A 16,488-nucleotide genomic window follows, 5' to 3' on the forward strand; every position below is an offset into this window, starting at 1 on the left:
TCGGAAGTGTATTCCTGCCATGCCGGGGGACAAAATAAACGTATAACGTGAAATGTTTCACCTTATAATAAAGCGACATTTCTCTTGTTAAAGCCTGATAAGTTAAACATGTTATCGTGAGAACAAATAAAGTTATGTCTTGTTACACGAAAAAAACATCTTCTTATGACAATAAAACATTTACATCATACATAACGCGATAGGATTTATTTTTATTCCTGGCATGGCAGCAAAGCGCTTCCACAGATAAGCAATTGAATTTCCCACTGTAATCATAGTTTTGAACATAATGATCTGTAATTTCATGAGAATGAATTGTACACCGCTGATATGATTTTAAAAACTGTTCAGCTGAACCCCTACAAGGTAACAGTACCGTACAACAGTGGTTATCAACCTTTTCAGACCGTGACCGGCAAAAAAAATCATATTTGAACTGGTTACCCCCCCCCCCCCACAATAATCATATTTGAAATGGGGACCCCACCCCAAAATAATCATATTTGAACTGGGGACCCCCCTCAAGATAATCATATTTGAACTGGGGACCCCCCAAAAGAATCATATTTGAACTGGGTACCCCACCCTGACAAGCACTTGGGATTGTAAGAGTTGAGGCAATACATTTACTTTGACTCGGTTCCACGGATAAATATCGTGAAAACAACCGATTCACAAGCTCACAACGCCTCTCAACGCAATAACAGGTTTAGAACCACAGCGTTGCGGTACCGTGTTATGGTAGTTCACGTATAGGAACACATCTGAACACCAATCAGTCAACCTGGGATGAAACCACATCCCCTTAACGAGATGAACGTAAAACCAGTGTAAACCCACCACCACCACCACAACAATAAACAACAACAAAACGTTCACGTCAATGCTCGTCGCCCACCCCCTACAGGTACCGACGGAAATAAAGCTCAGACACCAAAGACCCCGCCCGACCGAACCCCAAAACTATGCCTGATTTATACCGCATCTTACGACGGCACCGAACATTAGCTGTGTTCGACGCACGGCACCGCCGTAGGATGTTACATAAATTATGCTGCGTTGACACCGGCAGATGCAAAAGATTCAAAGACACAAAGCTACACAGCATATTTGTAGCTTCGTACTGTGTCTTTGTGGCGGAAGTTGAAAATAGCTCAACCTTTGTTGTAGCTTTGTAGCTCTTGTATAGCTTTTGCAGCAGCTACAAATGCCGGGTGTATCGTTGTATCTTCACGTAGCTGGCTTCCATTGAAAATGAATGGTATCTTCATATCTGACCGTGTGAACGCAACATTAGGCAGTAGTTACGTCGACCGTGTCAAGTTTAAATAAACCGTATATATTCCTAAAGTCCCTTTGCCCTTTTAACAACCAAACTGGAGGGAGCAGCAACGGTCCAAACAACCACAAACACAACAGCTCACACAATGAGACAGACAGGTAAAAAAAAGAAAGGAATTGGCATTTTGGAACTATATGACTTGCAGCGTTGCAGATGGCAAAAAAATAAAAAATAAATAAAAATGTAAACGAAAAACGTTCCTCCTATACGACAATGCTGTCGATTTAAACACGCCCCAAAAACCAAACCCGGGACGACATAATAAAACGCAATCTCAGCAACTCCCTGAGCCACACACACACACACACACCTCTCTTCAAAACATTGAGTAAACTTTTTCCCCCATAGCGGACGACACTTCTATGAACATATTGCACACACTTCGGCGTCGACGTCAATGAACGAACGATTCCTCAAAACAAAGGGAAAACAATGTGAGAGGACGATTTCTCTTAAAACAGTGCATGCTACACCATGATGCAAACCATGGGAGGGACACAGACAGACAGACAGACAGACAGCAGAGGAGGAGAAAGGCCTAGAAGTATAGCGATAAAGAGCAGTGGTTCTCAAAAAGGTGGGGTCCCAGGGACCCCCCGCGAGTTCTAAACGAGGACTTGTGTTCTAAAAATGGACCCTTTACGGGTCTGCAACACTGTGAGTGCACAAATGTAACCGAAAAGCACCCGTTAAGGGTCATTCGCACACTCTCAGAGACAGTTACTGGGGGGATGGGGGGGGGGGTCCATGGAATTGAAAAGGTTTGAGAACCACTGCCAAAGAGGAACACACGGAAGGGAATCAATCGTTAAAGAGTTCCTGTCAGGGACCAGCGTGCTCCCTCTCTCTCTCTCTCTCTCTCTCTGCTAAAAGGTTGCACGGCGTCTCGCTCAGCAGTGGGAACGGGTCGCCCCTCTGGGTGGTCTTCAGGTTTGGAGCAGGGAAGCAGGCGGTGGCCGGGGGGTTGTCCCCGGGGGGGGTCGGGGGTCCCCGGCAGGCAGGAGGGTGCAGGTTAGTTGAAGCCGGTGTCGGTGTGGTAGGACTGGTGGCCGTCCCCTGTTAGCTGGGTGGTCTCTGTCGCAGAAGGTTGCAGCACGACGGGCTCGCCACCGGCCTCTGTTGGGAGAAAAAAATTACGCAGGGGTCATGAATACGTCTGATTACACGGACAAAATGTGTCCGTGGCAAAGATTTTCTTTTACACACCATTATAATGTTCATATTTTTTATCATAAGACCCTTGACATTGCTGAATGTCAAGTTTCCAGGTTTTCTTCAGAATATGTGTACACTAAATTACCACGACACTATGGCATATTAGGAGTCCAACTAGTACTAGTGGTTCAAGGATCAAGGCCTTAACTCTGAAAGTGTACAAATGCAACCACATGGACCAGTAAGGGTCCATTTGGTTCCATTTGTACGCTCTCTGAGTTACAGACCTGTTATGGTCATTCAGGGCTCTTTATATGTTTCTGGTACTAATTTGTATGTCTATGGAAAAATAATAATAATGTAGACAAAAATGTCCACCAAAAGCCAGCCTAGCGATGGACTTCAAACTTCAAATGGTCAGATGGGTGCGCAGCGCATGTATTTTCAGAGCATGTTTAAGTTATTTCCATGATGGATCAATGGGCTGTGTTCTGGCTTGGATCAAAGTGTTAAAGAATAAATGCCATGACATTTGTGACATAAATCACAATGTTATATTGTCGTTAAAATCATAGTTGTATGTACTCTATGAATGTCTGGATTATCTAGAATAAAGATTTAATTTAGTTAAATAAATTAAATTAGTCATGCTTATGAAAGTGCTAATGGGGATCCATAATAACATAAAGTTAAGTAAATTGATTTAGTGTTGCCACTTTTTGGCCAACTCATTCCTCACGACGTCCCACCAGTGCAGATCTAAACTGACCAGTGCTTGGTCCTCACCTATCTTGTAGTGGTCAACTTCCGATGAATTAAATATGAAGGACCGCAATGGAAACAGGCCAATAGGCTTTATTGGGGTTTAAATCGTCTTCACAGACAAAAGCACAGGAAAGTACAGTTCAATACAAATTTAACTGTACCTTCCTGTGCATTTTTTTTCTTCTGAAAACCGTTAATAAAGTATTCAATCAATCAATCATTCAATCAATCAATCAAACTAATTCTAGTTAAACTGACCAGTTGCATCTGGACCTCCAGGTCTTTAGGTGTGACCGCAGGTCGCATTTACTATGGAATCGTGCATTTCCCGTCAGTGTGTTGGTTGGTTGGTTGCTCACCCCAGGCAAGCCCCCATATATGGTGCCCAGGTCATGGTGACATCACGTGACATCAGTCCCCATATATGGTGCCCAGGTCATCGTGACATCACGTGACATCGGCCCCCATATATGGTGCCCAGGTCATCGTGACATCACGGGACATCAGCCCACATATATGGTGCCCAGGTCATCGTGACATCACGTGACATCAGCCCACATATATGGTGCCCAGGTCATCGTGACATCACGTGATATCATCAGGAATGGATATCTCTGATGTCATAGTAAATGCAATCCTGCTGTCGCAGTTAAGCCCATATATGGAGATCGCTGATGTCATCAATATTGGCCAGAAACTCTACATCTGACCTCAAACCCTTACATCTCCATAATGGATATATGTCAGAGCCTGTTCCGCCCCTGAGCCAGAGTGGCTGGATCAAACCCGGGCTCCCCCAGAGTTAGTGTCGAAGTGTCCTTGAGCAAGACACTGAACCCCTAATTGCTCCTGATGTGCTGGTTGGTGCCTTGCATGGTTTCCGCCGCCATCGGTGTATGAATGTGTGTGTGAATGGGTGAATGTAATGTACAATCTATGTAAAGCACCTTGGATAAAGGCGCTATATAAATGCACCATTTACCATTTACATTCCATATCCTTCCTCTTTGATGTCTCCCTTCTGACTGATACCTGTCCATTCAAACTCTAGACGGGCCTGCCCCAAAGTTATTAATGCAGGCGCGCCCGGCAGTCGGACAAAACTAGAGTTCTCAACAGGCCCGGAAATTAAGGCCCAGCCCTACCTGGGCCCTCATCAAACCCTGTACACTCAAGAGTCAAGACACTACCCCCGCTGCCACCCTTAGATCTCCGTATACTGTATGGAGCTGACCTGATCTGACCTCATCAAACCCTGTACACTCAATACATATGTGATCCTTATGTGGCCAGTACAGAATTCATTTCATATGTTGATCTGCCCCCCCCCCCCCCCATGCCAAAGCGCCAGTGCTCGCCCAGCAGTCTGCCATCAACGAGGCGGATGCGTGCACGGCCTACTGGTTTAAGGGAAGTTGTATTTATACAACGCAGTTTCGGGAGAAGAGACCTCCTTCCGCTTGACCTTAACCACTCCTCCCTCATTATCAAACTCACCTGCCTTTCATTATCACCCGGCCAAACCCTGGTGCAATCACCACAGTATACACCTGCGATCTCTCAACCAAATTGTTTGTTCTGCTCCACGACAGACGAAACATGGGTTGTGAGTACTGCACTTGAAGATCGGCTTTTTACACTATTCTTCAAAATCGCCATCCTCCTCCACCCCAACCTCCTCCTTCCACCTCGATTCTCTAGGAATCCAGGGGGGGGGGGGGGCAGTGACGGAGCAGAGACGACCAACCGCTCATTCCGAGTAGAGCAAAGATGACCGTCAGCTCCAGAGACTACGCCCCCACCCTGAGTCTCGCCCTACCTTGGGTTCCTCACTCCACTCCGCATTCACCTCATTCTGTTTCAATAAACTGTTAATCTTGAGCGAAGGTGTGGTCTCTTACTAGTGAACTATAATAATAACCTTAAAGTCCTCACCTCTCTCATCAGACTGCATCTGGGCCTCCAGGTCCTCGGGGGACACGTAGAACGTCTGCTCGTGGCCCTCAGGGGGCCGAGGTTTACACTTCCCACAGCAGCAATTACAGCAGCAGCACAGGCAGCAGCAGAAGTAGCAGCCGGTCGCCAGGCCGCAGAACACAAACAGAGCCTGCGTGTGCAAAACAGGAGAGGTGCGTTAAGATGACAGAGAAAACCCACAATAGAAAGAGGTTGAACAGTGTAAATATGGTGATAAATATCGCAGAGACGATGCAATGTCTATATCGTGAATTTGTAATACAGTGAATGCACATTCTATGATTTGCAGTTCCATACCTTCATTTATACTTCTGTAGAACAAGGGTTAATTCACCAAAAATAAGTATTGTGGTCTGAATGGTCTGTTACTCCTTTTTCTTTTACTTTACCTTGTAGTTGGTTGTACTGTTAAGTAACTTGAAAATGATCCATAAAAAATGCATGAAAAGATGTGTGTACTGTAGTTTTTTAATATTTTTCCATATATCACCTAGACTAATCACACAGACTGTATTAATAGCAAAAACAAACCTCGGAGATGATTTTTGTTAGGTTAGTCTAAACCTATATGTTCTTGCTGTTGCTCATTCAGCCCAAAAGTTGAGGAAATCGCAGATTGAGGCTTTAACCTTTTTGCTTTCATGAAATTTACATCATTGGAGGTCTTACTTTCATAATATCCCTTATAAAAGTATCTTTGAAGTATATTAGTAAGTTAACTCTTCTCCATGAACTGTGGTCTATGAAGTTTGCCTCAAAGGAAGTAAACCTTTGGACTTTGCTACTGCTCATCCTTGTGTATTATGTTACTATGTAATCTATTTTACTTCCTTTGTTTTTGCTCAGTTATGCCTATAGCACTGTTCTAAGACTGTTTCTTCAGCTCTTCATATGACCTAATCAATCAACAGACCCTCATGCAACATGCAACATGTCTGTTTCCTGGTTGTACTTGTAGCTGTGGACAGGTTGAAAGAAAAAACTATGAATCCCTGTTGTTCAAGGAGCCAGGCTGGGTTTACTCTGAATTCTTGTCTTGCCTCATCTGTGTATATTACATTTGAGCATCTATAACTACAGATTCTGCATCCACAACTTAACGTCTGCTATACAATTACAATACCAGTGGTTCTCATAACTCGCTGGACCTCACTACAATAATAGGTTATGCAATATTGCATAACGTTGCTGTCAGGAGGAAACCTCCTAATGCAATTTTTAGAGGTTTTTGATTAATTTATTTTGCATAAACACTCTTTTTGAACACTCTTTACGTCTGTGTGTTGTTTCGAAAATAATTGAACCAATGGATAGTAAAAAAACGTCCTGGACAAAACCTCAGTTTAAGTGCCAGAGACGTTAAGACGAGATTAATCCAATTATGCACTGATTGCCATGGACGATAAGACGATTTTTTTTGATATTCTTTTTTATTTTTATTTATTTTTTTATCCATATTTTGAAAATTCCTCTAATCTGGTGTATAGGTGATGACATGCACATTACATGCATAATATAATTACATTTTCTTTCTTTTTTTATAATGGGCTAATTGGCAACGAAAGCCAAAACTGGTGACCACCAGGTGGCGTTGAAAGAGTTTTAACTCCATTGGACCCTCAAACTGTCTGCTAAACCAGCTAACTCCACCACCTCTCACCTCTACCTCTAATTAACAATATATAAAGTCACAACACCAACTTTGATGAGGCAGTATTGCTTTGTTTTCAAAATATATTTTTAATTTCCTGAAATATTTTGGAGTTAGGTGGTTTCTTCCCCACAGTAGAGATATACATTTTTATAAAAAAAAATACATACAGTATAATTATACTGTATATTCAAAATTATAATGAAGGTTTTTTAAATATACAGTAGGAACCATTAAGGAGTCTCACCTTGGCCCACCAGCTGGACAGCACAAAGTATGTGTTGACGTTCTCCTCTCCGAACTGCTCGGCCACATACAGACCCAGCGAGCCGTACTTGTCGTAGATGTTTCGCTTGGTGGGGTCGTTGAGGATGGCGTGGGCGTTGTTGATCTCCTTGAACTTGTCCACAGCCTCCGGGTTGTCGGGGTTCTTGTCGGGGTGGAACTTCAACGCTAGTTTCCTGCAGGGACACGAGAAGAGACAGGGTTCTTGTCAGGGTGGAACTTCAACGCTAGTATCCTGAGGGACACCAAGGTTAATTAAATAAGGTTAGGAAGTGAAGACCGTATGGTGGACTACATGTTGCTCCCTGGAAGGAAAGAAACATGCGCAATTGAGTCCACCGTGTGGTCTTTGCTTCCTAACCTTATTTAATTAACCTTGAGAAGAGACAGGGTTCTAGTCATGGTGGAACTTCAACGCTAGTTTCCTGAAGGACACGAGAAGAGACGGCGTGGAGGTCCTTACAAGACTACTCTGTTGTCATCCTGTACACACCTATGACTCCATATGCTCATGGAATAAAAGCTAATTATTACACAGCTTTGGTTGAATGCTTGATTCTGATTGGTCAATCACTGAATTCAGCGGTGTGTTATTTCTGGACTCGAAAACAGACTGCCGGTCTAAATAATCAAAGGCTCATGCAGAGCACCTGCTCATATCAATCTGCGCTGCGCTGCTGCTTGATGTTGTGCTGTATTTGTTTACATGACAGCCAAGTCACTCGGCTAACCCAAGCTGTGTGGAACAAACTCCCCATTGCAGTCAGATATGCAGCAGACTCACTCCCAATTTTACACCGTAATCTGAAGTCTCAACTCTTCAGACTCCACCTTAGGCCTTTAGTGCTCTGGACTTGAGTGTCTGCTAAATGTCTATACATTGTAAATTGTCAAGAACCAACAAATGGATGCCACTGCACTTATCCCCTATCTTACGATATTATTTTCCGCCCATAAGAGAAGGGGCGGCGTGACAAAAAGTTATTTTTGCTAAGAAACATGCGCAATGGGCTTTATGCAGCCTTGGTCTGCAACTGCGCATGTTCCTTTCCTTCCATGGAGCACCATGTGATCAACATGGCGGCGCCCTTACGGTCTTCGCTTCTTGTCCTCTTTAGACAGTCCTTGGTTTACCTGTAAGACTTCTTCATGTCATCAGGAGTGGCCACCTTCTCTAGAGTCATGTGTTTACCTATAAGACTTCTTCATGTCATCAGGAGTGGCCACCTTCTATAGAGTCATGTGATTACCTGTAAGACTTCTTGATGTCATCAGCAGTAGCCACCTTCTCCACTCCCAGAACGAGGTACAGAGATTCTCCAGCGGTGGACAGAGAGCGCTGCCTCTGTTGTTCAGCCGTCATGATGATGCCTCACCACACCTCCCAGATCTGTCGCATGCACGCACGCACGCACGCACGCACGCACGCACGCACGCACGCACGCACGCACGCACGCACACACACACACACACACACACACACACACACACACACACACACACACACACACACACACACACACACACACACACACACACACACACACACACACACACACACACACACACACACACACGTGAATGCTAGCGCAAATACCAATTTACATCATGACTTCCAATCAATATCATGACTGATTGATTGAATACTTTAACATTACAAGTAGTACAGTCAAACTTCAAAAGTTATGATAAAATAATAACACAAAGATCCCCAGGACAGGGGCTTAGTGTTTCCATTACTAGGCAGCACCGGCCTACTCTGGAGATATTATTTGCCAGGGACGCCCATAAGAGGAGGGGTGGCGTGACAAAAAGTTGCTATTAAATGCCTTGATGTCTTATTCAAGTATGTTGCTAGGCGATATTTCTCAAGTTATTTCTACACATTTAACACATCAGGAAAAGAGACAGTTAGACTAGGAAGCGTTAGATTTGGAACCATTGGAAACGTTTCAAACAAGCTTGAACATAACTGTGTTTTGAATCTGTACTTCAGGTATATTCAGTGATTTCACTTAATTCAACTATCACTTATTTTTTGGTTTTGTTGTGATAATCCTCCCTACTATAGAGTGTGCTGACCATATAAGGAGTTCCTCCCTGTCCCCAGTTAACCCCTGGGGTCATCCAATCAGGATAGAGAGGGGCCTTCCGCCAATCATAATCGAGCGGGGGCGGGACTTGGTGTGTGTGCTTTTGGCCTGTCGCGTCCCCCCCCCACTGTAGTGCATGCATGTGCACATCTTGTCTGGAACGATGCAAGTTGGGAACGATGCAAATAGGGCATGCATTTCATGCCCCAGCCTGTTATACAACCCGTTGTAACCTTATGTCTGTCTGGCCCTGATGTTAATATCAGTGTATGGCCAATGCGTGAATCTTGTTTGCGTCCGAGCATAGGCATGGTAACGCCCCGCCTGCCTCTGATTGGCCTACCGACACTGCCCATCTTGACTGTCCTCCGAGATGCAAGGTTTAGTTACTCCGTGGTGGGAAAATAACACACATTTACACAATCAACACTTTATAGAACACACCCAAATCATATCATATTACACGTACATGTTAAATCAATTATTCCATCAAAGCAAACAGCATAAACAATATTAGTTTGACTCTTCTACAAAAATAAAACTTACAAGTTGAAGTTATACAGACAGTTATCTTGTATCACATACCGATACTGTATACTTGTATTTTCCACCAATCTCGCATCAGACTACTAGATAGATAGATCTTTATTTGTCATTGCTTGCATGAAACAACGAAATTCAGTTTAGAGCTTCACCACTGGCATCAAATAAATATCCATACTGTACAGTAACCCAAGTGCAATAGTGCTGGTGCAATGTAATAGTGCAAAGTTCAGTGCAAGACCAAGTCCATTTTCAGTACCCTTTAATACTATAGGGGCTCGGCGATGGGGGGGCGGGGGGCAGGTTGTTCATTCAGCAGCCTGACAGCCTGTGGGTAAAGGCTGTTGGACAGTCTGTTGGTTCTGGACCGGATATATCCAGCATCCACCTCGGAGGACAGTCAAGACGGGCAGTGTCGGTAGGCCAATCAGAGGGAGGCGGGGCGTTACCATGTCTATGCTGGGACGCAAACGAGATTCACACATGGCCAATATATGGACATATCAGGGGGGATCTGTGGTTAGTCCTTGTTAACCACATTATCCATGTATATGTTGGCAGCTATTCAGAAATAGCAGATACACAAGCACCTTGTACTGCTTATTTTTGAAACAAGGAAATTATCTTCCAAGTATTGGACATTTTTTAATATAAAACTGTCTGTCTGTCTGTCTGTATAGGGTGTCGCTCAGAACAAGCATCTAGTGTGCTCAGCAACTTTCCATGGCTGAAAAAAGGACAAAGAAATGTATTAAAAAAGTTCAAATGAGATTGTTTTGGTGTGTGTGTGTGTGTGTGTGTGTGTGTGGGGGGGGGGGGGGTCACTGGTATATATATGTACAAACACACACAGTCTGCTAAATGTTTCTAAAGATCCAAACTGATCAATATAGATTCTGTTCTGACACAGGGCAGACTGGGTGTAAAATGCACCCATATGAATTGAAATGACAAAATGGTTCAATAGGAACAGCTGAAGTTACTACACAGACAAACAGACCACTTAGTGGTCAGTATTTGTGTGACTTGTGTGACTTTGGGTGTCTATTCCTTCCTTATGATTCCGCGGCGCCCCCTGTGACGTCATGTGGGTCAATACATTACATCATCATCAGACATCATCACCACACGTCATCAGCAAGAAGGACAACGCTCACTTCACACCGGGTGTGATTTTATTAGAGCGGTTGCTATAGGCAACAATGCACCATTGTTCTCGGCCGGAGAATGTTTTGCCTGCAAAGTGAACCTGCTTTTTGTTCACTTTTGCACAACAGAAAAGTGAAGCTAATGTTGGTCATGCTTCACACTGTTAACTGTCATCGTTGTCATGCTTCTCATGACATCACAATATAAATGGTAAGACCGAATTGCACTTCCCAGTGGATTCCTCGCGACTTGCGTCAGTGCAACCACACTTTCTACTTACTATTAGGATTGTTTTTTGTCTTGACCACGATGTAAATATGTAGATATCATGTTATTTAGACAGCTGCTATGGGTTTGTTGTTTGGTATCCTATCATTTCAATGCACATATTATTTTGATAGTAGGCCTATATATCATTTAGTGTAGAGTGTAGACTGATGCTAGGTTCTTGGCTTATAGCTGTGATCCTCGTTTACTGAGGAACGACACTATGAATTGCTCAATAGCCTTGGATCAAGACTATCTTAGATGTGCAGTATTTTATCAAGTCTGACTCAATAAATCTATGGTAGTCTAGATCCAAGTCTACTTGGTTAAGAGTGTACACCCGCTCTGCTAAATGGCATAACATGTTCTTCTTTGGCTCAGATGTAGGTTATCGTTCACAACCTTTTTTTTTCCCACAATGCATTTGCACTGCTGATACACAACAGTGTCCAGGCTATACATGATATATATTTAATGTATAGTAATGCAGTCTGACATCTTGTCAGGTTCATCTGTCATGATGGATTCACGCGCGCGCGCGCGCACACACGCACGCACTAGCCAGACGCATGCTGCAAGACAGCAACATTTACTGAACTGACGCAGCAATGGAGAACATAATGACTAAATGCACTTCCAAGAAATAGACTAGGCTACTATAGCCTATAACTACTGCTTTCAAAGAGGATGCCACGTACTGTTGCCTCCTCAAAACATTTAATCGATACAGCATGTATGGGGCTATTCGTCTCTCTCTTGAATCCATTCCTGACGCCCGTTTTTAATTTAAAATAGAAACACATTCCGCAAAATTAAACGTATATGTGTAGGTATTAATATAGGTTATAACAGCCCAGGATTTTAAGCATCACTATTAAACGCCTATGGATGGAGCGATGCCGATGATGCTCGGCTCATCATAATCTGTGTGCAGCATCATGCATGCACACACGCACGCACGCGCACACAAACACACGCACGCGCACACAGTCACGCACGCACGGCCATAGCGCAGCAGCATCCATGTTGATTAGACTGGCTGCCTGCTACTATAGCTCAGATCTGTGGCCTTCTCTCTCTCGCTCTCTCTCTCTCTCCCTCTCGCTCTCTCCTCTCTCTTCATGCAGTAACACACACACACACACACACAACCGTCGCTTTTCTACATTTCGTTTCAAGGGCACAAAAATGTCGACATTTAAAATAATAAAAACCGCCATCCAGACGCACGTACGTTAGAAAGCTCACCTCTCCGCCCGTATTGCGATGCTGTAGTTATAAAGGTCTATTATTCCAGCGGGTTATTATCATTTATGATAGAGTGATCCGATGTGCTCTCTCTCTATGGTTGCATCCTTACTGACTTGACTGTGTGACTGAGGCTCTCTCTCTCTCTCTCTCTCTCTCTCTCTCTCCGCACACAACCATGGACAGCAGCTGCAGAGCGAGTCAGTCAAGCAAGGCCCCGCCCCCCCAACGACCACCCACCCACCCACCCATCCATTGTAGGCCCGGCCGGCTAGTGACGCGCGCATGATCAGTTGATCACGACCATGCACGCACGCGCACGCCACCAGATTTTTGGGGGAGGGTTGGGTGAACCGTCTGGGGGGAAGATGCAAATTAGCCACTCAGCTTTCCTTTTTTTTAAGGTTAATTTCTAGGCTACTACTATGCAGTCATGACTGATGATTCATCTTTTATAGTTGTAGGCATTCCTCAGTTTGACATTATTATAGGGACACGGGAACACCATAAATCTGTAGGCTATTGTGGGTCCATTTGGTTCAATTTCAAATTGAATTGCATACTCAGGTCTTCAATGGAAACAAGCCATAGTGCTTTTGGGTTCCATCCTTTTAGCATTGGTTGATTGAAAATTGAAATATAACAGTTTGCAGAATTACAGTGCATTTCAAGCACAACTCAATACAATACTGTTAACTGTGATTGGACGACCGCATATAAAAGCATTTCTACTTGTTTACAATAGGGCGAGGGCCCACCATTTGCATTTCATCAAAACATTTAGGGACGTACAAATATATACATGCATGGTATGGTATTTGTATTAAACTTATACTCTTCTGTGCCTTTTTTGCAAACTGTTAAGTATTCAATCAAATCAAGCTGGGGACCCCCTGGAAGGACCTGGGGGTCCCCAGACCCTGAGAACCAGTGGTGACAGCTATAGGGCTGTACAGAGAGTGACTGATTGATTCCAATCAATGTAACGATTCCCCTGCCCTGCCTGCACAAAGAACTGAAGACCGTAAATTATCTACGCCACTTTCTTTTTTTAAGCCATAAACTACGTTTACGAGTAAGATAGTACCTATTATATCAGCGTATGTGGATACTTTGCCCAGAGAGAGAGAGTATAGCCTACTGTAGGCTACAAAGAAATGGACAAGATTATACCAATATGATTTCACTCCAATGTGTGAGATTTACAGAATTACCATCTAGCTTCCTATTAAAAATCACACGTATGTGAAGTGAACTGAATTCGTATCGGTCAAATGACGTCTTACGCTTGTCATCCCTAAACAAACGTATAGAGCAGCTGTGGGAGTATACAGCAGCTGCATGTCTCTCAGTGCAGTGACATTCTGTGATTATTTGCCATAATCATATTAAAAAATATATAATTTTCAGCCAAATACGAGACTTGGCGTTGGGGGGTGCGTCAGCTATAGGTCAAGAGGTAACAGGGGGTGAACGGCCAATAAAGTTTGGGGACCGCTGGCCTAGTATAGGCCCTGCTCAAACTGCTGATACACCCTGGTGTAGCACACCAGGGTGACATCACATTCAGGTTCATATGGTTGTGCCACGAGTCCACGTCCATATGAACCGCTTGTGTGCCGCTTTATCCAATTTGGTGGTAGTTTGAACCTAGTTCATTGATTGATTGAATGTTTTATCCACAGTATGTAGAATGGGTATACATTTCAAACGAAAGCACAAGTCATAGTCAATACAGAAACTGCTATACGAGGATGAAACCAGAAAACTAAGACTTAATTGTTTACATCAGGGTCCTCCATTTTCAATTCATCAGAAAAGGCATCCAGAGAAAGTGCACTTTTTTCTACCCCCTCCTATATTCAGCTATTAGTGTATAGATTTTCGTCTTACACAAACATTAAATTCCTATTGACAATGAATGGAGAATTTACGTCAAAATGTGTCTGAGCAAATCGACATGTTACGTCATGATGATGGACGATGATAAGAGCGCCCCTCACTTCACACGGGTGTGATTTTTCTTACAATAAACAGGGCCTACTATATAGGGGCCTTTAGAACAGAAGGGTTTGATTGATTGAACATTAACAAGTGTATTAACAGTAGGCTACAGGTGGAACAGTCAAAGGCTATGCTAAAAGGATAACACAAAAAGCCCCAGCTAGAGGGGCTTGTTTCCATTGTGTTCCATTGTACTCAATGCATGAGTAATACATAGTAATGCATTACATTCTCAAAGTGGGTGCTGTGGCACCCTAGGGTGCATTGACACAAGTCCATGGGGGTGCCTCATAGACAAGTTTACCACCCCCCTTAAAAACGTTTCATGTTTTCATGAGGGAGTGGTTAACCTTTCCTGGCACACCGTTCCTCCAATTGCAGCCCCTGATGTGACTTATTTTGATTAATTGAATACTTTAATAGTTTCTTAAAGATAATTACACCTGTGTGAAGTGAGGGGCGCTCTTATCACTATACTGTATATCATCATACAACATCTCATACTGGCCAATCACAATTTGCGGCCTCTCTTTTCCGTCTTCACTTTTATCTTCAATGTTTGTGTTTCACAGACCTGTAAAGCTGGGCATAGGAGGGGCTCCTCAAAAAGGCACGATGGCACAGATTTATACAAAAATAATGCTAAAAGGATAACCCGAATAAGCCATCAGGGCTAGTTTCCATTAAGATTCATGTGTATTCAATTCATCGAGACATTTTAAAGAAAAAATAATAATAGCACAGACTACACGAACATGTGATATGAAAAATAAACGTGCTTTTGAATACTTTAATATACTTTAAAATACTCAAATCACACTGTCGTGTAATCCGCCGGCAGGCCAATGGCTGATTCGGTCTGGCGTATTAGCCAGGCTATAGCTGATGGGCTTGGTTGGGTGGTCAGTCACCCTAATATGTTGTTGCTAGGGTCTTATTAGTCTCACGTTACCAGACTATTGCCTCTCGCAATTTCCAAATGCTTTCATCATACAGTCTGGAGTAACAGAAGAGCTGTCATGAGTAAAATATAAAGCGGAAGTGGAGTCTTTACAGTCGAGCAAACTTATGTGTTTATTGTCATGATTTGGCACGACTCGAGTTGGCTTTGTACGACGCTTAAAAGGTCTTTAAATAAAAACTTTAAAAAAAATGGGAATTATTTCCTGAGCCTGGCGTCGTCATGAAAGGAGGCGGGACTGCGACGCTCTATTCGCTCACAGAGTCTATTTGAGCGAGGTTTCACTGCCCCAAAACACTGTTATTGGTTGAGATCTACACGCTACTATTTATTGGTTATTTGATTGGTTCAGGATAAGCCTTTTTGGCGCAATTTTACCATTGACACGCTCGCTCCTTGCCTGTGTAGATGAGGTATATGATGACAGTTACGGCAGAGAGAGGGGAGTTGCACTACTCAGTTCACACAGGTGTGATTTTTTATTTATAGTTATTCTATTTATAGTGACATAGGAATACTGGAATAGACTATGTGACAACCAGGTATAGTCTGGTGACCACCGGAGAGACCGGTGACAGCCGGAATGTCGACGGCACCCGGGTGAGCAGTATGGGTTAGCGCCCCCAGCCTGTGTCCTCCGTGAGGAGGAAGCCCAATAAACCCTCGTTGAGGAGGGCCATTCAAGCAGCAAGCGGAGCCCGCAGCACCACCACCTTCTCGCTCGGGTGGAGTCTGCAGAGCCATTGCGCACCACTCCTGAATGAAGTGTCGGTGCTGGGACCCACAGAGCCTAGTCTTTCCATGCGCCAGAAGCGTACCGGCAGAGTAGTTCTGGAGTGGTTCCAACGTGGCCCTGGTCTTTCCCTACTGGGACTGATCAAGGGTAGCTACTGGGACGTAAGTCGGGACTTGATCACCTCGGCTGGGTCACCAGAGTGAGAGGTATGATGTTCGTGAGACCCGAAACCCTGATGAGCTTGAGATACATCACTGAGGATACGTCCCAGTCAGAACAGGTCAGCTCCATATATGGAGATCTAAGGGTGGC

General features: G+C 43.8%; 1 protein-coding gene across 2 annotated transcripts; it reads right to left on the reverse strand.

Annotated features, from left to right (window-relative positions):
- Positions 1-475: 475 nt before the first annotated feature.
- On the reverse strand, positions 476-12,572 carry dnajc5aa (DnaJ (Hsp40) homolog, subfamily C, member 5aa). 2 transcript variants are annotated; one of them, XM_080763351.1, is made up of 5 exons: positions 12,476-12,572; positions 8,426-8,565; positions 7,138-7,351; positions 5,198-5,369; positions 476-2,458 (listed from the first exon to the last, which is right to left on the reverse strand). In XM_080763351.1, the coding sequence occupies exons 2-5, from the start codon at positions 8,536-8,538 to the stop codon at positions 2,355-2,357; spliced, it is 603 nt and encodes a 200-aa protein (XP_080619477.1). In that variant the 5' UTR covers positions 8,539-8,565; positions 12,476-12,572; the 3' UTR covers positions 476-2,354. The 2 variants fall into 2 exon arrangements, with proteins under 2 accessions (XP_080619477.1, XP_080619476.1); XM_080763350.1 differs by having other exon boundaries at positions 12,462-12,570.
- Positions 12,573-16,488: the final 3,916 nt, after the last annotated feature.

Source organism: Protomyctophum bolini (assembly GCF_963924005.1).
Source record: "Protomyctophum bolini genome assembly, chromosome: 5".
NCBI classification, from domain to species: domain Eukaryota; kingdom Metazoa; phylum Chordata; class Actinopteri; order Myctophiformes; family Myctophidae; genus Protomyctophum; species Protomyctophum bolini.

What these genes read in the sequence shown, in the direction of transcription:
- dnajc5aa (XM_080763351.1), bottom strand. Translation starts at nt 8,538, where the DNA reads ATGACGGCTGAACAACAGAGGCAGCGCTCTCTGTCCACCGCTGGAGAA. An exon ending in GACATCAAGAAGTCTTACAG is followed by an intron (nt 7,352 to 8,425) that starts GTAATCACATGA and finishes GTGTCCCTGCAG; the next exon opens with GAAACTAGCGTTGAAGTTCC. An exon ending in TGTCCAGCTGGTGGGCCAAG is followed by an intron (nt 5,370 to 7,137) that starts GTGAGACTCCTT and finishes TTGCACACGCAG; the next exon opens with GCTCTGTTTGTGTTCTGCGG.